The sequence below is a fragment of the Girardinichthys multiradiatus genome, chromosome 13, assembly GCF_021462225.1.
Source record: "Girardinichthys multiradiatus isolate DD_20200921_A chromosome 13, DD_fGirMul_XY1, whole genome shotgun sequence".
Lineage (NCBI taxonomy): Eukaryota > Metazoa > Chordata > Actinopteri > Cyprinodontiformes > Goodeidae > Girardinichthys > Girardinichthys multiradiatus.
In genome coordinates, this window is record NC_061806.1 from 17900042 (window position 1) to 17924940 (window position 24899).

The following is a 24899-nucleotide window of genomic DNA, read 5'->3' on the forward strand; positions in this document are numbered from 1 at the left end:
TGGGCTACTGTCTAGTGAGCAATCATCCCAATGATTGTGCAGGCCATAACATAGCAGTCTTATGTAATATAGTCATTTTCTGATAGACCAAGTTTTGATGTTTTTATTAGCTGTAAGCCATCAAAATTAAGAAAAAATAAATCCTTGCGAATCTATGAGTTTCACTTTTTGAACTGAATTACTGAAATATACTTTCATTTTAATGATATTCTAAGCCACATAGATGCATCTGTTGTAAATCTTGCATGGTTTTTACAATAAGCAACAAAAAGCAAGGCATGAGACCAGAGTACAAAATGTTTTTTTTCTCTTTTTATTGATGTGTTATCAATACAATCAAGTACTGTAGATTTAGTATAAGCAAACATTTTCAATCAAAAGGAGTGCATTTTATACCCATATTCTATTGCAGAGTGCAAGCAATAGTGATGTATAACACAAAAAAAACATATGCTACTACATTGTACGTGACATGTAAGAAAATAAACGTCCACAAATAATCCTTCACAAACAACTCTAGAATGCTAACTGCATGTTATAATTGCTTTTAACTCATCAATGCTATTAAATACCATTTGTATGTTTTAGGCTTCGGTGGTCAGTTTTGGCATTCCTTTTAAATTATCAGTAATGTATAAATACATCTTCATAAATTTCATGTGCAAATGGGAACGGCCGTTTGTGTTTACTGAAAATAAAAACAAACAAATATCCCTTAAAGAACCGAAGCCAAACTGTTGTGATTTTATATATATATATATATATATATATATATATATTTTTTTTTTACTTTAATAAAGACAAAAAGGAAACAATTCAAAGATATAATTTGCGACAGAGGATCTTACTGACACTTGTTAAATGATTTGCACACGATGCAAACTCAGCAAGCAAGTGACATTGTCTACGAAAACTTAAGGACAGAGAGCAATAAGCACGTGTGAATCTCATCAGCGCTTCTTTTGTTCAAAACTAAAAGACGAGCAAACAAAAAAACTCAAAAAACATATAGAACAAAAACAAGTCTTAGAATGTGTGACAGACCTTATAACAATGACACATAAGCAGTTGTCGCTGTGCTCATGCTATGTGAAGGCAAGTGTAAGTGCATTACATTGGTATAAAATACTGATTAGGCACGATCCTTGAACTGCTTTTCCAGAGCAACTTTAAGGGTTACTGTTTAATGATAGTTATGTGGATGAAATATGGACAAAAGAAAAAAATCAGTTAAACACCATACAGTCCATCTAACTACAGAGCTCAATGCTTGGCATGAGGATCATCCCCTTTATTTAAGGTGTAAGGGTGTTGTTTTTCAGTGTTTGGGCAGTGTAAGCAAGTTCTGACTGTGTTAAGACAAAGAAAAGAACAGAGTTTGGTGTTCTCTCTGATTTGGTGCCCTGCAAAAGTATCACTTGAACCTTTTCACATGTTGCCACAAGCCATGCGAGGGACACGGCCAACATTTGGAACAAGATGCTCTGGTCGGTTGAGACAAAAATTGAACCTTTCAGTCATACAATATGTCATGAATGGGGGAAAAGTACACCCTGAACACATCATTCTTACTGTGAAAAATGGTGGTGGCAGCATGATGCTATGGGAATTCTGTCTTCTAGACCCATATTTAGTTGAGAAGCTGTGCCAATACTTCAAAATCGATGTTCACAGTCACTTTCTATCCAATCTGACTGAGCTTCAGCCTCTTGATGTGCAAAAAGCTAGTAGAGACATTCCCCAAAAGACGTAGAGCAATCGCAACAATCGCTGTGAAAGGTGGTTCTACAACTTATTGCCTCCAGGATGCTGAATACAAATGCTAACTATAATTTTCAGAGATTTATTTGTTAAGTTGTTGTTTTTAAATGATATATAATTTTCCTTCCAGTTCACAGTTGTGCAGCACTTCTGCTGGTCCATCACATAAAAGACCAATAAAAGAGTAGTTTTTTGGCTATGTTACAAAATGTGTAAAAGTTCAAGTTGTCAATACTTTTGCTAGGAACTGTAAATATTGACAGTTTTTTTCCAGGCCGTGCTCTTTTTGTTATAGCTAGCCTACAACAGCTGAAATCAACACATTTCAAAGTGTTTACTATTCTTGTTTGACTTGGTCCAACTCAGAATTATAGCAAGCCATGATTCCATTTATTGAGTCAAAACATAAAACAGTTTATTCAGTGTTAATCAGAAATATTTCTCACTATTATCATCAGTATCTTGTTTCAGTTTTGGCTGTTTTTCATGTCACATGAATCATCTGTTTCAGTAGCTATTTATCTTTCTCCTCTCGGCAGAGACTAGTGATGTAAAACCTCCTGTGGAATTCCTGTCAAAACCCAGAGGAAGCTGAGGCATTTGTAGTTTGGGATTCTCAAGCGCTTTTGAGGAACACTAACAGAATCATAGCTTTTCCAAAGATTTTGTAACCTCGTTCAAGTTTATTATAATCTTTGCTGAAATATTCATAACCTGACTTTTGAAGGGGACGACATGACATAGCCCAATGCCCCCCACCACCCACACCCACTCGTGTATTGACAGAAGGAACGTATCTTTAATGCTTCATCCAGTAGTAGTGAGTAAACACTCAGCTCTGACTACATCTGACCTGCTACCTCTTTGGAAATAAACCAGGGGTTTTTATTTCACAACCAGCGAACTTCTGTCGGCCATTTTGCTTTTTCACTTAGAAAATGCTAAATGATTGGCACTTTTGGATGTACAGTACCCTCCACATTTGTTGGCACCACAGCTAAGCATACATAAAAATAAATAATCTTCTCCTAAAAGAATTTGAAAAATCCAACCTTTAATTTGACTACATTTATTCAGAGAGGGTCAAATAATTCCCTGTTCAGAAATATTTGCTTTTAATCTTACCAATACCAAACTTACTGATATATCAAACCATCTCTGTGATATAAATGTAACAGAGATATTTTTGTAATTCATAGTTTACTATTGGTTGATCAGCCTCCCTGTTTACTGAGTAATCCACCACTTCCTATTTACATGTGGGAAACATTTCATGGGACGCAGGGGGCAGTCTTTGAAATTTGAAACACAAGATAACAAGCCATTAATGTAAGACATATGTGTCTAAATCATTATAAGTTAGAAAAGGCCAAAGGAGCTATTTCCCTAAACTTGTCCAAATTTACAATCAGAGCAATGGATAAAAAGTTTAAAACAACAACAAAAAGATGAATGACAAGGCTAGATCAGGGATGATGGTTATCTTGCCACCATGCACAGTGAAGGGAATGGTAAAGGAGGTTAAAAAACTCTCCAAGGTCACCAAGGTTCCAAAACAGGGGTCTCAGCAAATGATAACTGGACCGGGGCATTTGCAGAGCCATCAGTCCAAGGGCTGCAAATGACTCCTGGACTGATGGCTCTGCAAATGGATTTGTCTTTTATAATCCATACTTTTTGCATTCTCATTGTAAATAGGACCACATCCATTCAGTGACTTTTACTCAAAAGCAGATTTTACTTCATCCAAATAGGGTTTTGACTAGTTTCTTAAAATTAACTACATATAGCAAGCATTTTCCAAAAAAAAAGAGTGACCTAAATCCTGTTTTTATTGCTGAGAACAGACTTTTATTTCCTATTTTTTAAAATCAAGCCCAAAAGAATCTGCAAAGTGGATGTATTTTTTTTTTATTATACTAACATGGACAATCCTTTGTTTTGGATCTACTATGCTTTGCACATTTACAAAAAAATCTGACTACTTTATTTGTGAAAATATTGCAATACGAAAAAAAAAATAAATAAAAAATTTGGCCCACAAGTACTTTTTCACTTAATGAATTTGGCCCCTGTGACAAAAAGTTTGGACACTACTGCTCCAAAACAACCATTAGATACTATCTACCCAGGAAAAATACTTTTTTCTTTCCTACTAGCACAAATGTAAATGTGCATTATGCTGAATGCAACTCAAACTTTAATAGTGTGAACCATGTAATTTGGTCAGATGAGACTTAGACTGTATGGCTGACATAAGACAAAATATGAATGTGGAAAATCATCCAATGCCCACTGTTACATATGGTGGAGGGTCTGTGATGCTGTGGGCCTGCCCTAGGAACGTTATGAGAATTAATAGGAAAATCAACCCAGAAATGGTTCACTTGACACAAAATCAAAATCATCCTTTTTCCATGGCCATCTCAGTTCACCTTTGCATGCCCAAACCCTGTAAAATGTTAAAGGAGTGCCATACTACCTGTATAAAGGGGCTGTACAGTGTCAAGAGCAGGGGTTAAAATAATTTTGACAGATTACTTCTTATAAAAACCTGAATTGCTTATAGTTGACTTTTTTTCTTCTACCGAATAAGCTTGATCCATTTAAAGATTGAATATTTCTAAAATAAAAATAAAAATTCAGTCTGTCATTATACTACTGCAATAAAAAGTGAATGTATTTTACATATCTTACCAGAAATGCCACAATTCATGGATGGCACTGTATATTTGAATATAACTTTGTTCTAAAAAACAATGTTAGACTCAAAATCACATCTCTAATATAACACTTTTGAAGAAGAAGTATAAGTATTTTTGTTTTAAATTTATTAGCTCCTCCATTTCTGAAATACACTCTAGTTTCCAGCCTTTTCACAGGTTTTCTCTAATAATTAGACTGGCACATTTCTGGTATTGTTTTTCCAACTGGGAATGGATATATAATTATGAGCTTATAGAATACCCTCTTGAATCAGATGAATGAAAGATATAGCATTTGAAAAGGTAGCCTCTGGTGCAATGTGACATAGTGCAAATGGGAAAAAAATAATCAATACAAGACTGCTATTCCAAGCTAATCCAACAGAAGGCAGTCTTTACAGTCCATTTGGAAATGTGTTTGGTATCCGTTCTACTGCGTGTAAATACAGACTATTAACAACCAAATTTCTCTTTAACATTTAAAAAAATGAGAAACAAAAGAAAAGCATCCAAGTGGCTCATATACCAACAAATAATAAAGTTTATCTCTCTCTCTAGAAATAAAGAAGTTGGGGTGCAAATTAAAAAGGGGCAAAGTAAATGTATTAGAGGACCAAATGCCTTTCTTTTGATATAATTACTTGTCAGCATTTCCTGTGTTGAAGTGTTGGCCTCTCTGCAGGTTTTTCATTTCATTATTTAAATTACACAAACAGAAGTAACTGCTGCCTGAAACTCATCCCACTCCTGCCCAAGGTTCGGTTGACCTTATTGTCTGACAGTATGTGCAGTCACACGGGAATGTCTGTTACTCGCACGTTATGATGTAAGGCACTTACAAGTCTGAATCCAACAAACAAAAGTGACACTGATGACAAGGTTCAATTAATAACAACAAAATATGACAATATAATAATTAAAATAATATAAGCTAAAAAACATCACAAAATACAACCCAAAAAATACATTTGAAGGACATTGAAATAAAAGAACACAGTATAACAATCCTTCCCCTGCCTTTCAAATTTTCATATACAATTCACAATTTTATTTTCAAACTGAGACTGTTGAGGGTGAGAGGGATAAGGTGATTGTAATATTTTTAAAATGTTATGGGGTTTGTGTTTCTATTATGGCTGCAGGTATCTTGGGTATAGGTCTGATCTGAGGCACAAATACAGGAACATTTTTTAAGGAAAGGTTATGTGGGACAGAGCAGGAATCCTGAAAAGGAGGAGTGGATGTATTCGGTAGAGTAAAGGCCATTTGCTTGATCTGAGGGCATTTGAACCCATACCTCATCACCTTCCTTAAGCTCTAGGACTGCACTGCCAGATGCTTGGTCCATGTAGCCTTTCTTGTATTCATCATAGGTATAAGTAGCTGGTACATTGTTCTTGTACAAAGCCACCCACAGGCTAGTTCCCTTTACATGCATGTGGTACGCAAAGTAGTAGACGCCAGATAAAGAAGCAGTAAAGATCCCAGTTGAAGAGCTGTAAGCATTTTGCCCGTTATACAGGGTCCTATCAAATTTGATTGGCATGCCGGAAGGTGGAAATGGCGTGGTGAGAATGGCTGTGAAAGCTGGTGCTAGTGAGGCAGAAAGAACTTGAGTGTATGCAGGGCCCTTCCTGTCCCCTGGTACTTCCTCCCCACCCAGTCCAGTATCAGTGGTCCCTGAAGTAAACGTTTGGCCATTTCCTGGAGGACCAGGAGGTCCAGGAGGACCAGGTGGACCAGGGAGACCATTAAGCCCAGTAGGCCCTTGTTTTCCTGGTGGGCCTTGTGGACCTATTACTCCCCTCTCACCCAGTTTGCCTAACCCTGGAGCCCCTGGAAGTCCAGCTTCACCCCTTGGTCCAGGGACACCCTGTGGCCCCATAGGACCCATAGGCCCTTGAAGACCAGGAATTCCTGACTGGCCCCTGGGGCCTGGATTCCCCATAAAACCTGCCTCCCCTTTAGGCCCTGGAGCACCTGTCAACCCTGGATTCCCAGGGGGGCCAATTTGTCCTGGCTCACCTTTAGGGCCCGATTTACCTATAAGACCATTAGGTCCAGGGATGCCCTTTTCCCCTGGGACACCAGGTCTCCCAGGGGTACCACTGAGGCCTTGGTCACCTTTAAGTCCAGGCAGTCCTGGTGGTCCCTTAGGTCCTAGTTCTCCCTTTGGCCCTGGCATTCCATGTTTTCCTGGAAGCCCCATTGGACCTTGAATGCCTTGTGGTCCTGGTTGTCCATCAAGACCTGGCACCCCAATTGGACCAACCATTCCTTGTTCCCCTTTGTCCCCTGGGAGACCTGGAAATCCACCATGACCCTTTTCTCCTTTTAGCCCATTTAGACCAGGTTTTCCATAGCCAGGCAGGCCAGGATTTCCAGGATTTCCCCGTGTCCCTTGTTCCCCTTTAGGGCCCACTGGACCCAGTGCTCCTGGAAGTCCATCTAGACCAGGCTTCCCCAACCCAGCTGGCCCTGGAAGACCTTGAAGACCTGGTGGCCCAGGTTGTCCTGGTTCTCCTTGATTCCCCTGGAATCCTTCATCACCTTTAAGTCCAGGTTGTCCAGGCAAACCTTTTGGTCCTGGTTTGCCAATACCAGGAAACCCAGGTGGCCCTGTACTGCCTTTTAGACCTGGAGGGCCCCTGATACCTGTAGGTCCTGGTTTTCCATTACCATTCTCACCCTTAATTCCACGTTCACCTGGCGGGCCAACAATACCTTTTAATCCTGGCTCACCACGAGCCCCAGGAGGACCTCTGATACCTGGGAGTCCAGGCTTCCCATTTAGAGACAAACCAGCTGGGCCTGGGACACCAGGGGGCCCAGGAAGTCCACGGGGACCTGGTTCACCACGGGGTCCAACCTCACCATTAAGTCCTGGCATTCCATTTGGCCCAATCTTTCCTGGGAGACCTGGAAGTCCAGGCTTACCAATTCCTGTAAACCCTGGAGGCCCCTGAGGTCCTGGTTGTCCATTAAGACCTGGTTTCCCCAGTCCAGGTTTTCCTGGTAGGCCTGGTGGCCCAGGGGGGCCTCTTGGTCCTGGTTTCCCTTGAGGACCTGGTTCTCCCTTCATCATAGGTGGCATATCTAGAAAGAAAAATCAGGTAGTTAGAATAATTATATTTTTTTGCTAAGGATTAAAGACATTTAAAAATAATTTTACAGAGTTCTTATAATACTTTTAAAAGATGTTACACATCTGTGTACAGTCTCATCACGTTATCACCAAATTATGTAAACACATTTCTTACTAAAATTTGTACATTTGTAACTATGTATATACATGGGTTAAAAATATATAGATTCCTCAAAATGTTATGAATAAATAAATTACAAATAAACTATATATAGCAGTTGAGTCTGTGACAAATGCATGAAACAGACACTTTCGGTTTTTATAAAACAGCTGAAGCTTTAATCAGAATATTGAAAAAACTAATGGATTTGAGATATAATGTCAGAATACAATGTAATTCTAGAGTCTGGCAATCCCACTTTATTTGAAATATATTTTGACCATAATGTAAGCTTGTTTCAGCCTTTTGTAAAGTGAAAGTTTGGCCTGAACTTAAACCTTGTTGTCATGCATGGCAACAAGGAACCTGGCTTCTCAACAAGTTAACTACAAATGCAAGTTCCTTGTCAAAGCACCTTTCCATGAAAATATCTACCCCAAGAACATTTGCTCTGACATTCCAACTATAACCTAAAGCTTCTAATTCCCTCTACTGGCACTGCAGGGGGGACTTGCTGCCACTTGTACATGGGGTGGGATGTGGTGGTGGTGGTGTTGGGTGTGTGTGAGTGTGTGTGTTGGGGGGGTACTTTCTACTGCAAACACATTGCAGTAGAAAGTATATTTGCAACAAAGTCAGATGACTTGTGATGTAGTGAGGACTCTGGACCACTGAGTGGCAGTAAAACCATTGCATCTAATTTGAACCGTTTACGGAAGAACAGTTTTTAGTTCTCAGATCTATGCCCCTATGGACTTGTTAACTTTTCTGACAGATCTTTTAAATTTCTAAAAGAGAAACAGATGCTAAATGTCAACATCATGAATTCACACCATCTCACTTATGGTGTTTTCCATTTTGTGTAAAACACCCTTTGTTCTCAGTTATATTTGCTTTGAAATTTGCTTTGAAAGTGGGTCTCTGATTGCACTTCTCACCTCTCACATGATCCCGAACTGGTAGTGTGTACTTTAAATCCAATTTGATAATAAAGGGGGATGATAACATGCATTTGCTGTAGAATGATGGTTACCACCCATCTCCATTCTCTCTTCTTATTCATCTGAGTGTTTTCTTTAGTAATTTATTTTGATTTCCATCACACTCTTTGCTGGGAAATATGTGATAAAAACACTGAAGTAACGGCATCCAGATGGTGAAAGGAACAACTAGCCTCATTGACTCACTTGAACTAACATTTGGCAATCAGTCCTTTAATAAGCCCCTGCAGAACACTGCCAAATTACAGAGGAGGGAAATCTGTATACATTAGACACAGGTTTCAAATATTAAGTTTATTTACAAAAAGACAATAGATCTTAGGCACCAGCTCCCCCGCGACCCACTATGGAATAAGCAGTAGAAAATGACTGACTGACTGACAATAGATCTATAGGACAGAATAACTATCCAGTCTGTGCTTAGCAGGATGGGAAAATAAACAATGTACAAACAGGAATCACTCACCAACATAATGTCCTTTGCCCTCTCGAAATGGAGGTCCAACGGGTCCTTTCATCATAGGCTGCATGTACTTCACGACGGGCATGGGGGCATAACCTCCAGCAAGAGCACGACCCCCAAGCATCAGCAGCACACAGACAGGAGCCAACAGCATGTTCACCAACATCCCAGGCTTCTCATACACACAAAGATCTGCAGAAGAGAAAGGAAGATATTTGGAATTGATGTGTTTATGCACCAATAAATCGAAACATTGGCTGGAATCATATCAATGGGCTTAAATGCACTTAGTGACTGTGAATTGATAAACATTCATAAAATTGTATTTTTTAATATTTGGAAGTATTTCAATTGTCTAAAGTACACTATGTTGCCAAAAGTATTCGCTTACCCATCCAAATCATTGAATTTGTGTGTTCCAATCACATCTATAGCCCTGGTGTATACAATCAAGAACTTAGGCATGCAGACTGCTTCTGTAAACATTTATGAAAGAATGGATTGCTCTCAGGAGCTCAGTGAATTCCAACATGGAACCAAGACAGGATGCCACCTGGTAACAAGTCTTAAAATTTTGTCTCAATTTAATATCCCGCATTCACTTGTCCCCTCCTTGAACCGCCACCTTAACGTGGTGGAGGGGTTTGAGTGCTCGAATGATCCTAGAGGCTATGTTGTCTGGGCTTAAATGCCCCTGGTAGGGTCTCCCATGGCAAACAGGCTCTAGGTGACGGGTCAGACAAAGAGCGGTTCAAGAACCCCTCATGACGACTACAAAATCGAGGCACGTGACATCGCCCGGTACGGCGGAGCCGGAGTCTCACCCTGGAGCCATGCCTGGGGTCGGGACTCGTCGGAGAGCGCCTGGTGGCTGGGTTGCTGCTCGCGGGACCCAGCCGGGCCAAGCCCGAGCAAGAGACGCGAGACCATCCCCCAGTGGGCCCATCACCTGCAGGGGGAACCGTGAGGGACCGGTGCAAAGAGGATTGGGCGGCGGACGAAGGTGGACACCTCGGCGGCCCGATCCCCGGATGCTTAGGCTGGCTCCAGGGTCGCGGGACCCAGCCGGGCCAAGCCCGAGCAAGAGACGCGAGACCATCCCCCAGTGGGCCCATCACCTGCAGGGGGAACCGTGAGGGACCGGTGCAAAGAGGATTGGGCGGCGGACGAAGGTGGACACCTCTGCGGCCCGATCCCCGGATGCTTAGGCTGGCTCCAGGGACATGGAATGTCACCTCGCTGGGGGGGAAGGAGCCTGAGCTTGTGCGGGAGGTCGAGAGATATCGACTAGAAATAGTCGGGCTCGCCTCCACGCACAGCGTGGGCTCTGGAACCCATCTCCTCAAGAGGGGCTGGACTTTCTTCTACTCTGGAGTGGAATATTCATCTCCATAAAGAGAGGCGGCGGGCTGGGGTGGGTTTGCTTGTCGCCCCCCAGCTCAGCCGTCTAGTGTTGGGGTTTACCCCAGTGGGTGAGAGGGTCGCATCCCTGCCCCTTTGGGTTGGGGAGAGGTCTCTGACTATCATTTCAGCCTATGGGCCGAGTGGTAGTGCGGAGTACCTGGCCTTCTTGGCGTCCCTGTCGGGGGTGCTGGATAGTGCCCCTCCCGGGGACTCCATTATTCTGCTGGGGGACTTCAACGCCCACGTGGGAAACGACAGTGACACCTGGAGAGGCGTGATCAGGAGAAATGGCCTCCCCGATCTGAATCCGAGCTGTGTTTTGTTATTGGACTTCTGTGCTAGTCACGGATTGTCCATAATGAACACCATGTTCAAACATAAGGGTGTCCATCAGTGCACTTGGCACCAGGATACCCTAGGCAGGAGGTCAATGATCGACTTTGTTGTCGTATCATCAGACCTTCGGCCGCATGTTTTGGACACTCGGGTGAAGAGAGGGGCTGAACTGTCCACTGATCACCACCTGATGGTGAGTTGGATCTGGGGGAGGAGAAAGCCGGACAGACTTGGCAGGCCCAAGCGCATAGTGAGGGTCTGCTGGGAACGTCTAGACTACTTGGCCAGGGATGTATTCAACGCTCACCTCCAGGAGAGCTTTGACCAGATTCCGAGGGATGTTGGAGACATAGAGTCCGAGTGAACCATGTTCTCCGCATCTATTGTCGATGCTGCTGCCCGTAGCTGCAGCCGTAAGGTCTGTGGTGCCTGTCGCGGCGGCAATCCCTGAACCCGGTGGTGGACACCGGCAGTAAGGGACGCTGTCAAGCTGAAGAAGGAGTCCTATTGGCTGTGGTTGGCTTGTGAGACTCCTGAGGTGGCTGATGGGTACTGTGGGGCCAAGCGTGCCGCAGCCCGGGCGGTGGCAGAGGCAAACATTTGGACTTGGGAGGAGTTCGGTGAGGCCATGGAGAAGGACTACCGGTTGGCCCCGAAGCGATTCTGGCAAACCGTCTGGCGCCTCAGGAGGGGGAAGCAGTGCTTCGCCAACACTGTTTACAGTGGGGGTGGGGAGCTGCTGACCTCGACTGGGGACATTAGCGGGCGGTGGAAGGAGTACTTCCAGGATCTCCTCAATCCTGGCATCACGCATTCCCTGGTGGAAACAGAGGCTGGGGACTCGGGGTTGGACTCTTTCATCACCCAGGCTGAAGTCACCGAGGTGGTTAAAAAAGCTTCGCAGTGGCAGGACTTCGGGGGTGGATGAGATCCGCCCTGAGTACCTCAAGTCTTTGGATGTTGTGGGGCTATCATGGTTGACAGTTCCTTTGGATTGGCAGACTGGGGTGGTGGTCTCCCTACATAAGACGGGTGACCGGAGGGTGTGTTCCAAATACAGGGGGATCACACTCCTCTGCCTCCCTGGTAAGGCCTACGCCACGGTATTGGAGAGGAGAACCCGGCCAATAGTCGAACCCCGGCTTCAGGAGGAGCAGTGTGGTTTTTGTCCTGGCCGTAGAACACTGGACCCGCTCTATATCCTCTACAGGGTACTCGAGGGTTCATGGGAGTTTGCCCAACCGGTCCACATGTGTTTTGTGGATCTGGAGAAGGCATTCGACTGTGTCCCTCATGATGTCCGGTGGGGGTTGCTCCAGGAGTATGGAATCGGGGGCCCTTTACTAGGGGCCATCCGATCTCTGTACAAGCGGAGCAGGAGTTTGGTTCGCATTGCCGGCACTAAGTCGGACCTGTTCCCGGTGCATGTTGGACTCCGGCAGGGCTGCCCTTTGTCACCGGTCCTGTTCATAACTGTTATGGACAGGATTTCTAGATGCAGCCAAGGGTTGGAGGGGTCTGGTTTGGGGACCAGAGGATTTCGTCTCTTCTTTTTGCAGATGACGTGGTCCTGCTGGCCCCCTCTAGCCAAGACCTACAGCATGCACTGGGGCGGTTCGCAGCCGAGTGTGAAGCAGCTGGGATGAAGATCAGCTCCTCCAAGTCCGAGGCCATGGTTCTCGACTGGAAAAGGGTGGCTTGTCCTCTTCGGGTTGGAGGGGAGTTCCTGCCTCAAGTGGAGGAGTTTAAGTATCTCGGGGTCTTGTTCACGAGCGAGGGAAGAATGGAGCGGGAGATTGACAGATGGATAGGTGCGGCTGCCACTGTAATGGGGGCGCTGTGCCGGTCCGTTGTGGTGAAGAGAGAGCTGAGCCGAAAAGCGAAGCTCTCGATTTACCAGTCGATCTACGTTCCTACCCTCACCTATGGCCATGAACTTTGGGTCATGACTGAAAGAACAAGATCCCGGATACAAGCGGCTGAAATGAGCTTCCTCCGTAGGGTGGCCGGGCACTCCCTTAGAGATAGGGTGAGGAGCTCGGCCATCCGGGAGGGGCTCGGAGTAGAGCCGCTGCTCCTCCACATCGAGAGGAGCCAGTTGAGGTAGCTCGGGCATCTATACAGGATGCCTCCTGGACGCCTTCCTCGGGAGGTGTTCCAGGCACGTCCCACCGGGAGGAGGCCCAGGGGATGACCCAGGACATGCTGGAGGGACTATGTCTCACGACTGGCCTGGGAATGCCTTGGGCTCCCCCCGGAGGAGCTCGAGGAGGTGTCTGGGGAGAGAGACGTCTGGGCATCTCTGCTGAGTCTGCTGCCCCCGCGACCCGGTCCCGGATAAAGCGGAAGACGACGAGTACGAGTACGAGTACGAGGACGAGCAATCACTTGTTAGTAGTATTATAGCAACGTGGAAGCAATTGAAAACAGCAGCAAGTCAGACAAGAAATGGTAGGCAGGGTCAGAGGAGGTTGCCAACTTTCAAGCACAGCCACCTCTTGCGTTTACATAGGATGGTCCGATTCCGAAAAAATATACAGTGAACAAAAATTTTGTTAGAAAGTTTTGGTTAGAAAGACCTGGTTGGTTTAATGTCAAAGGTCATAGGAGAGAGGGCAGACTGGTACAACAAGAAAAAAGACAACAGTTGCTTAAATAATCACTCATTACAACTAAGTTATGTGGAATACCATCTCTGATCTGGACTATAATTCAAACTGGCTCATCAAACTGGACAATTACAGACTGGTCAGACTGGTCTGATGACTCAACTTCAGCAGGTACATTTAGATGGTAGGGTAAAAAAATTGTCATAAAGAGATGGACTAAAGATGTTGACTAAAATCTATAAAGATTGTTTCTAACACCTTGTTCAATCTATGCCACAAAGAATTAAGCAGTTCTGAAGGCAAAGGAGGATCCAACCTGGTACTAGTAGGGTCTACTTAATAAGGTGGGCAGTGAAAATTCCTTTTCAATTCTTCAGAATACGCTCAAAATACAATTTAGTTCATCACAGAAACATGGAGAGATTGAGTGTTCCAAAGGAATATTTAACCAAACCCAGTTGTAACCAAGTGTGCTATCAGTAAATGTAAAAAAAAAGTAATAAATTAGGTATAGTTAAATGTTTTGCAAAAGTATACTTGCAATAACATGACTGGAAACACAATGCAAAATTGTCTGTTTAAAACATATTTGTCATGATTAAGTACTAGAACATAAAAAAAATAAGAAAGCCTTATTAAATATTATTAAAAAACAGTTTACAAGATCACAATATAGTCTGGGTCATTGGAAAGAAAATAGAACAAATCAAATGGTGGCAGTCAAATTTTTTATCATGACTGTCATATTCTAATTTCCTATGTTCAAACTCAAAGATATATACTCATATTCTTTCTTTACAGCATGCAATTTTGTTTTAACTGGACCGTCAACAGGGACAATTTTAGATCTGAATGACCTCAAGCATTTACTGTATGCATTTCTGTATACTCTAATTAATCTCAGGAAGAGACAGCCACACTGCCCCTTGCCAAATGTTTTTATAGTCATGGACCTATGTGAACAGGAAAACCACCTGAGGACACTTGGCATGTTTTTAGTACTAAAAACAGGCAACAGGAAGTGTGTGTAACTGGCTTTAACCTGTGAAATGACCACATTTCCAATCCAACTCTGGCCCAAGCATTAAATCTCCTGAGTTATTTTTTAATGATTTGGAATGCAAAATGTATTTGCAGGCTCAGGCTGGCTGCTTGTAAATCCCAGCCAAATAACCACTTTATTAGACAAGGAAATTATGCAAAGGAGGGGAATTTTTATTGCATAGCAAGCATTTTTACATAGGAGTTTATTGAGGCAATTAACACGCAGCTGTGCTATAATTTTACAGCACCGTACGAGTTCACAAAAGGCAGGTGTTAAATACTTAAGTGGAAAAGAGAAAACAGAAAAACAGCAAGCTTTCAGCAACAAATACAATGAACCAATCTAGGAGTTTTAATTTCTAATAATCACCCTGCCTAAAATGTTCATTAAGTAGTCCTGGAAATGGTAAGAAAAAAACCATAGCTAGAAGAAAGCCATGAGGAGTTTAATTGAAATTTAAGTTTATCATAAATCATTCTAGTGATTCAGCAAACATGCAGAAGAAGGTGCTCGATCACATGCGAATGCATGACGCACTTTTCAGATTTTATTTTCTTTTTTTGCCAAAACCTTGAAAGACACTTATTTTGTGTGGGTCTTTAACATAAAATCCCAAGAAAACACACTGAAGTTTGAGGCTGTAACATGACAAAACGTGAAAAAGGTATTGTGTATTTATCACAACATTTTATCTATAATATTACTGGTCTAAGTATGCGCAGTAGCAGCATCATGTTTCTGTTTCAATTAAATACAAATTTCTATTCCTCTTTTTCTTCTCACGTAGTTATCAGATGGTTACTTCGTGTGTGGTTGTCTGTTGGTTGTTTTCCTCTCAGCACAAGAGAAAAGTTTACGCAATGAAAGTTTACTCTCAGGCACAGCAGTTAAACGAAAATAAGTTGACATTTTCTAATTTGACAATTACATCTCATTACACAAAACGGTTAATTGGCAACAGGATTGGAAGCAATTTGGGAACCTACATTACACCTTAAATCCAAACACTTAAAAAAGAGGTGTGTTTATTGGCACCACATTTGTTGAGATTAGCCTCAAGTCTGTAATTTCTTTGGGAAGTAAAGCTCGATAGCCAAATTCTTGAATTACAGCCATTTATCAAAGAATTCCACAGCTATTTATTTGGGATTCACCATAAATATCTGTAATTCATGTTCGTTTTTACTTTTTGAAGAAGACAGATCTTCACTCAAAAAGACATGAGGAATGCAAAGAAAGAGATGCTAAGAAAAATAAATAGGAGAAAGGAAGAAAGTATTAGTGGGACAGTGTTTGGTGGCTGGCCGACTTTCTGGCTGGCTGGCAAGGAAGCGCGTCTGGTGTGGGGACTGTGGTTTTGGTCAAATGAACAGTAATTTAAGAGGCAGGTCTGGATGCCCACTGTTTTGTGAGCAAAAGAGCTTGCAATGGGATACAGTGCTCTCAATGTTTATAGACACCCCTTCTTAAAGACACTTAAAAACATTTCAAATAACTAGGTTTCTTTTTATTTAGTAGCACGATTTCAGTCTGAAAATTAAAATGAACATTCATCCCGTACAGTACATTTAATTTAGCAGAAAAAGCTCTACGTTAAGAAAAAAACAATCTTTGTGTTGTTTTTTTTTTTTTTTACAAAACCACTGGTTTTACAGTATTGGCACCCCTTTTTTTGTAATTCATAGTTTTTGAAAATTGTTGAAAATTGAAAATTATAATCCATGACTTGGATGACAACATTTTAACCCAGGCAAAGAGCTGGGTTAAAAATATGATTCTAACATGTTTTCAAAATGCTTTGATATAAACCACTGATGAACCCCTCACTGATGAACAAGACCCCGAGATACTACTCCTCCACTTGAGGCAGGAGCTCCCCTCCAACCTGAAGAGGACAAGCCACCCTTTTACGTTCGAGTACCCTGGCCTCAGACAGGGAGGAGCTGATTCTCATCCCAGCTGCCTCACACTCAGCTGTGAACCGCCCCAATGCATGCTGGAGGTCTTGGCAAGAGGGGGTCAGCAGGAACAAGTCATTTGCAAAATGAAAAGACAAAATCCACTGGTCGCCAAACCAGACCCTCACCGGCCCTTGGCTGCGCCTAGTAATCCTGTCCTTGAAAGTTATGAACAGAGCAATGTTAACCATCTGGAGATCGGGTTGTCGAGCTGCTTGATCTTTTTTTGCACCGGTCCCTCATGGTTCCCCCTGCAGGTGGTGGGCCCACTGAGGGATGGTCTTGCTAATCTCCTTCGGGCTTGGCCCGGCTGAGGAGTAAAGCGGCGCCAGCTGACCAGTCCCAACCCAAGTCCTGGCTTCAGGGTGGGATGTTGGCGTCGCTGTACCTGGCGACATCATGCGCCTCATTGTAATAGTCCTCATGAAGGCATCTGGTCTGCTCTTTGTCTGAACCGTCACCCAGAGCCTGTTTGCCATGGGAGACGGAGCCAGGGTATTTAAGTCCTGGACAACATAGCCTCTAGGATCATTCGAGCACTCAAACTCCTCCACCACATTAAGGTGGCTGTTCAAGGTGGTTTTGGAGAATTTTAGTTCATTAAAATTAATTGAAAAATGTTGACAATTTTTAATGACTTTTTGCATTTAGGCTAAATAATCTCTATAGGAAAAATGCTTTGAAATGCACAGTGTGTTTTTACTTTCCGTTTAAGGACATGGGATTTTATATAGTACTTCAATCATTAAATGCTTCCTCTAGCAATAGAGAACTTAAGAACAAACATTGCCTTTTTATATAAACTTTCCTCTAGTTCTGTCAAACAGCCATAATATTCTTTTTCTCCATTAGTAGCTGTTGTGCAGAAAATACTGTAAATAGTGTAACAAATTTCATATACTAGCATTGTAAAAAAGAATCCAACCACTACTCAAATGCCTGCCATGGCATAGACTACAGGGTGTCTGCCATATGATTGACGGAGGTGGTAGGGGCTTTTTAAGAAAAATTTGGAAAATAAATTTTTTTTTTTTTTAACTCCAAAAGGTGTACTAATGAGCTAATATTTTCAAGAAATATTCCTTGGATTTTATGATTGCTTCAATCTCAAAATTCATCACTATTTCTTTAGAAGTTCCAGTATTTTTGAAATCTCGATATCTCCTACAGTCTGCGGACAATTCAAATGAAATTATGCATATTGCTCCCACATATGATGGCTAGAAATTTTCTTTAACATAGTATGAATCTGTACTTTTTGTCCTCAAAGTACGACAGTGTAAAACTCGGTGTAAATAAAGTTAATATTTTTGTTTTTCACAAATTGTTGGACAAGCAGCATGAAAAAAATCCAGCATGTACTAGATACTGACATGGTCATCTCAGAAAATTTGGAGAATTTGGCGATTTTTTACAAAAGTTTGAATTTAGGCTAATCGCTGTGTTCACTTTCAAAATGGGAATTAAGATTTTCTTTATAAAACAAATCATCAGTCTAAAGACATGGAATTTTCATATAGTACGATTTGTAATGAAGTGCTTCCTCTAGCAATATTTTTGGAATTTAAGGACTAACTTTATATTTTTCATCAATTTATTAATTTTCTATAATTCATTGAAAGGGCTAAGCCTTTAAGGCTCAATGGTCTCTGCAAACAAGTTTGAATCCGAAGTAATGAAAATGCAATTATAGTGAACGGTTGATGTGTAATGGGTTGGCAGGATGTGGCAGGACGCGACGAGACATGGCAAGACATGCCATTCTGGGGGTGTTATGGGTCAGGGGCAGCTTGCTTGAGATGGCTTGGAACCCTTTCATAACCGCTTACAGTTCTAGTTTTCTAGTTTACAGTTCAGTTGTAGGAGAAAAAGTTGTTCTGTCAACAGATTCTCCCACCTGAGCTGTGAATCTATGCAGCTCCTCTAGAGTTACCATTGTAACCTTGTCTGCTTCTTTAATGAATGCTCATCTTGCTTAGCCTGTGAGCTTAGTAGGCGGCCATGTCTCGGTAGGTTTCCAGTTGTGTACAACTCTTTTCAGATGATTAAACATTGCCTAGCAGAGATGCAGATTTATAGCCTAACCCTAAAGTTCCCCACAACTTTATTTCATGACCTGTCTGCTGAATTGCTTGGTCTTTATGATGCAGCTTGTTTACTAATGTTCTCTAACAAACCTCTGAAGCCTTCAAAGAACTGGATTTAGTCAACTGGAAATAACTGAAGAGTAAATTATGAACAGATGCACTCTATTTATTACTTAGGTGACTTCTGAAGCAGTTGGTTGCACTAGAGTTTATTCAGGGGTATCGGAGTGATGGGGAGTGAATAGTAGTGCAAGCCATATTCTTTTTATTACTGAAAAAGGACCACCTACTCTTTCGCTTCAACTAACACACCTGAATCTATGGCCGAATTACCTCATGAATATGCAGTAAAGTTCTCCAGAATCTTGCTAATGATGTAATTCTTAGATTTAGGCGTGTTGAAGCAGAGGCACATCTAAAGGTTGCAGGACCCCTCGAGGACTGGAGTTTGACACCTGTGCATTAGAGCTTGTGACTGTAACATGAGAAAATATGTTCAAAGGAAAGTAACTTACTCAGTACAAGAGTAAAAAAATACCACAGTGCCACACAAATTAGGGAAGTAGACTATAAAAGGTTTATATAAACTTCCCCTTTCTCAGACCTATATCTTGAAACCGCCTGACATTGCAGTCATCACCTTTTATGAACGTGTGTTATATTGCACCGATGCAATATCCAAAAGATACAACAGGGCTACCGATGCATGAGCCACAAGTTCCAAACTGTAATTCAGCAGCACTTCTAGAGGACTGCATGGATGTGCCACAAAGACACAGACAACACTGCTGACTGAGAGCCAAGTGCACATTTCCATGTAACTACTCCGTCTACCCAATAATTAAATTAACAGCGCTGGGGAGGTGAGACCCAATGAGCAGGGCCCACATTTCCCCCTTAGCTGTGTGGGTCTACACTGCCTGAAATTTCCCAAACCACGTGCCACAGAGAAATTACAGATAAACAGAAGCATGATGATTTGGTGTCATGATCAGGAGGAGGAGGTGTATACTTTTGTGGTAAAAATATAAGCCTGGGCTTGAGTGGTGGGATCATTTCTTTCCCATCATACATAGTCGACCTTTACGAAATCACAGAATACAACAACCTGGGTTAGCGGTGTTCGAATAGCTTCGGTTCCAACCAAAGACCAGAACCAAACCCTAAACCTGACTAAAGCTTTTAGTTGATTCACCCAATTCTGACAAACCTCAGCCACAGCGGTGACTATAATGAATTCTAACTCCAACCATGAACCTACACGGCTGGCAGGCGGCTTTTCAACCACAACCACCTTTTTTCACCAAACTTTCCCCCACTTTGCAAATCAGCAAGCAGTTTCAAGCAAACCAAGAGAGCCTGAGGGAGCAGTTTTCACACGCATGAATTGCACTGGTTCAGTCTAGACATAACACCATTTACAGGTTTTAAATATTTTCACTAAGAAGGCAAGCACACGTGCATGATGCCAAGAAAAGCCGTTAAACTTAAAAAGGGGCTCAAAAGGCTGCACAAACGCTGGCAAGAAAACATGAAATCATCATATCTGGAGGATGTTTACTCAGCTGTTTTATCTTGTAGAAAAGAAAATCCCAGACATGACACAACCTTTTTTCTGTCATGTAACATCTGAACATTCTGGCTTTTTAAAATATGTGTCAAAAGTTTTTGAAGTTCAAATTGATCAGCTTCTTATGCTCAAGACTGGATACTTAATCAATAAGTAATAAGTAAGTTGCCACATATTTTTGGGGTTTTTGTTGCAGCTTGACTACTTTGAGGTATGGACTTTGCAAAACTGATTTGCCACCTTTAGCATAATACAATTCCCACAAACTGTCTTGCAAAAGTATTTACAACATAAGATCTTTTTTATATTTTGTAGATCATGACCACACACTTCAATGTAGTTTATTGGGATTATGTGGATAGAGCAGTAGTCTGCTACATATAGCTCTTTAGAACCTGCAAAATGGCTCCTAATTCCATTGACAAAAAGGTAAAGACAGATTTTTAGGTTTTCTATGCAATATCTGCACAGAATTTCCACAAGTGAATGATACTAATGGTGTGACTCATACCAAACTGTGCATTTGCATTAATTTGCATGCCCCTACATAAAATCCTGTGCAAAAATTGCTTTCAGAAGTCACCTAATTAGAAAATATAGCTCATAGTGTGTAATTTAACCTCAGCAGTTGTTCTCTGAGGATCTCAGAGGTTTGTTAGGAAACACATGGCAATACTTGAAAATTGCTGTTCAGAGTCACTATCCAATCTGACTAAACTTAAGGAGGAAATTTGAAAGAATTTAAGCTCATGGATACTTAACCACAAATACTATCAGCTGAGTTTGCAGCAAAAGGTGGTTCTGTCTCAATACGAAGGCATGCCACACTTTCTAGATTTTTATTTGTAAAGGATTTTGAAAACAATGTTTGATTTTCCTTACATTTCACAATTATGCAAAATATACAAAAAAGTTTGTTTTGGTAATATGACAAAATGTGAAAAAGTTGAATACTTTTGCAAATCACTGTACATTTTGCAGAAAAGAATCTTGTCCCAGATCAGTTTTATTTTGAATTCCAACCATAAATTTGCAACTGGCTTGAAACCCCCAGACTGCTTGCTGGACATATCATCAAGCTGACGTGTCTTCCCTGAATCAAATTTTGCAGCATTATGGTCTGTGGTGGGATGCATTTGTCATTCCTTAGAAAATACCTTCACCATCACCAAACCTAGTTTTAAATGAGGGATGATTGCATTTTGTAGAATGTCATCTCATATTGTTTATTGCTATTATACTAGATCTCATTGCTACCAAACAAATGACCAGGCGTCATCTTAAGAATCAATAAAAAAGTGTGATTCAGAACCGAATTTTCTTTTTAATCAGCTGTCTATAGTGCAAAGGATTTCTCTTTAGCTCACCTTCAGATTAGGTGTTAATGATGACACACACTTGGTTTTGCTTTTTATGAAAATCAATCTTCAATACCATGTTTTCTATTTTTACCATATTTTTCTCCTCCTTTGCCCCTGTATTTTTCACACTTGTTCTCATTTCATTTCAACGTACTTCCATTTTTATACCAGTTCATAAACTGTAGTGTACGAAAACACATCGGAGTTAACCTTTCACCCAAAAGAATGGCTTTTCTCCATCTCACTTCAAGCTTTCCAAAAATGGACCAGGTAAAGTCATATCAGCCTCTCATCCTTTGCCAATGATGTCCAGGAATCTTCAAAATATTAATGATTTTATGATTTCAATAAATGTTGTGCACAATAAAGTTTTGTATAAATGCCTTTCAGCATATGATAAAGACATTCAAATATCGTCTTTTGCTACTTTAGAAATTGAGAGCTAAAATTATTTATACTTAGCTATAACTATACTGATTAGTGCAAACTAAAATGTGAAACTGTCTTTTTATTTAATAGAATGATTACATGTTTGAAAGTTTAAATATTAAAACAGCTCAATGCCAGGAGAAAATATTTTAAGTCATTTTTAGTCACTCTCTTATCTAAAGAATATCTTATCTAAAGAAAAAAACAATAGGACCCATGTTTTCTAAACTGTGTAATGTTACACCGTCATTTGTTTCCTTTAATCCTTCTCTGATTGGTTGATAAGCACTTCATGACAACTCCTTCCCTAAAAGCTCAGGCTACCAGTGAGCTGCAGGAGTTTTGAATCTCAGACAGAGAAACAGAACCAAAAAGCCCAGCAGAAAGCATTGCCTGTACAGATGGAAGCCAGGACAGACCACCATTTCTTTGCATTAAATGTTTTTGTTTATCAATTCTTGTGTAAAGTTGTACAAGATTTGACGTTTACCTCCAACCCTTTGTGCTCAGCATCATTTGGTAACTTTTTAGGGTTTTCTGATCTTGTCATCCAAACTGGAAGTTCATTGAGGAGGTTCCTAAGATAGCAAACCTATAATTACTATTTAATTGTAATACATGTAATTGCAGAATTGGATTGAATGATTGGATTCAATGGACTACATATTTCTGTATAAAAAATGCAAAGTTATTTTTTATAAAGTGCCTTAAAAGTAAGGTTGTTTATACCGATTCAAGAATTTTTGAGAATTTATGGAGGTGGATAATAATAGCAATTTTTCAATGTTAGGAATACGTTATATTAACTGTATGACACCTATGGAATATGATAGTAGATTATGAGACTTCAGTCAAATGAAAATGCACTATGTTGCCAAAGATATTGGGTCACACCACCAGATCAATGATTGTCGGTGCTACAATCACTTCCATGGCTGCAGGTGTATAGAGTTTGGTGTGGAGAAACTTGACAGGCCTGCACCTTACCTCAACCTTCTTGAACACCTTTGCGATAAATTACAACAGAAGCTGCAATTCTGGTTTTCTCATCTAACTATGAAAACACGACTAAACCTTGAGGAAGATGTTTACAGAATAGTGAAAGTTGCTGTTGCTGCCAAAGGTGGTTCCATTAACAAACTGATCAATATAGATTAAGAATCGGATTTCATCAGAGTTCATGTACATGCAAAAGTAGAATATGTTTGGCAATATGTTGTATCTCCAAGTTGCGTCATAGTAGTCAATACAGCTATGGGTAGGTTTAAAATACATTATTTTAAATCATTAGATGTAGTAATAAATGTTGCCATGGAGGGTACCAATTAAAGCAAGGTAAGTACAAAACTTCATGTGGCAGTCAGTTTCATTTAGTATCTTAAATAAAAATGTATTTAAAAATGTTATGATATGATAAATAAACAGGAGAAAGGACCAGTACCTGAAAACTGAGAAATTTGTGGTTTTATTTCGAGTCAGCATCATTTCAATGAGGTAATTCCTTCCTTAGTCTGATCAGCACTTGGAGGTGTCAGATCATGGCATATTATTTAAGTTGTGGTCGCAGTTTTGTGTCTTTGAACCCAAAGCATATTTCTCAACTTTGTAATATAAGTACTTGAAGAACAGAGTGACCATTCATATAATATAACTATGGATGTGTGTGAACGGGCCAAAGATCTGCATATGTAATGAGAAATTCACATCTGTTATTTAAGGTGGCAGTGGTTAAAAAGTGAATTTCAGGTTTTATTTGGTTGCTATTCAGGAAAAACTGTCTTTTTCTCTGCCAACAAAAAATCTCCAGCCTCCAGCAGTTTGTGTTTCCCTTAAATCATTAGTTAAGTAAACTGAAATAAAAGTATTCATATGGTAAAGCAAACTGAACTAAGATTTGTCATAAGAAACATTTGAAAGACCCTTTTTGAAGTTAAAAACTAATTATGCTGTGATTAGACTGTCCTCTGTTCCACAAACCGTTCCGTGGATGGTTCGTTCATGCAAAGATGACTTTAATGACTTATAATAACATTTAAAGAATAAGCACTTGCTTCATTTTTTTTATTTTTCCTATCCCTTTTCAATTATTTTTGATTTCTAATCCCATTCAAGTAACGCTAATGCCTAAAGCCAACAGGAAGACACACGACTGTCTTCACATTTGTTTTTGTGTTGGAATGCCACCAAAACTACAGACCACAACAATATCTAATGTCTCTGCCTCACAACATGCCAAAACTAGCCTTGGATGGCAAGTACTCTCAGAGCTCATGTTTATTTGCTCTGGCAGAACGTGTCTGTCAAAATTCATCATTGCATTTTGTGGTTGTGTCACATGGTATTTTAGTCTAATTGGATCAAGGCCAGTTTTCTGACATCCAGAGGGGTCTTGATAGCAATCCATAGAAATCAAAAAGGAACTTGGAGATTCCAGAGTAATTAACTTTTTTCTGTGGCTGCCAGGTTGTATGGGATCTGGATGTCACTGAAAACAAACATGCTAAATCATATTGTAGAAGGACACTGAATTCCATCCGACTGATATCCTGTATACATTAACTTTTTCAACAGGAACAAATCAAAAGCATTAACTATACTTCAGACGCATAAGACTTTATGTTCTACAAGATCTCCTTCATTTCCTCATATTTAGATCCATGTAACACTAACCTTAAGTGTGACAGCAGCTTTGCAAAAGCAGCACACTCACTGTGCACCCTTGGTTTCTGACTCCATGATTTTTAAATATGGACAGAAGCAAAAAGGATGACATTACCATACTACAAAAGCTTCTGCAACTCATATTGCTTTGGACTTTAAACACCTAATAACCAGTAGAAAGGTGGAAAAAGAGTAGAACCACATCACTTTAGAGAGATGATATGGGTGGACCATGCTTGTTTTTTCTAGCATTTAGTCGGTGAG

General features: G+C 40.9%; 1 protein-coding gene across 1 annotated transcript in view; it reads right to left on the reverse strand.

The window, feature by feature from the left end:
• Positions 1 to 297: 297 nt before the first annotated feature.
• The window catches only part of col8a2 (collagen, type VIII, alpha 2), a 67471-nt gene continuing 42869 nt past the window's right edge, over positions 298 to 24899 (reverse strand). Inside the window, exons 2-3 of the mRNA XM_047384664.1 lie at positions 9179 to 9367; positions 298 to 7562 (exon numbers count right to left, since the gene is read on the reverse strand). Of these exons, the coding sequence (XP_047240620.1) occupies positions 5668 to 7562; positions 9179 to 9341 (2058 nt within the window). The 5' untranslated portion in view covers positions 9342 to 9367 and the 3' untranslated portion in view covers positions 298 to 5667. The remainder of the gene's footprint in view (positions 7563 to 9178; positions 9368 to 24899) is intronic.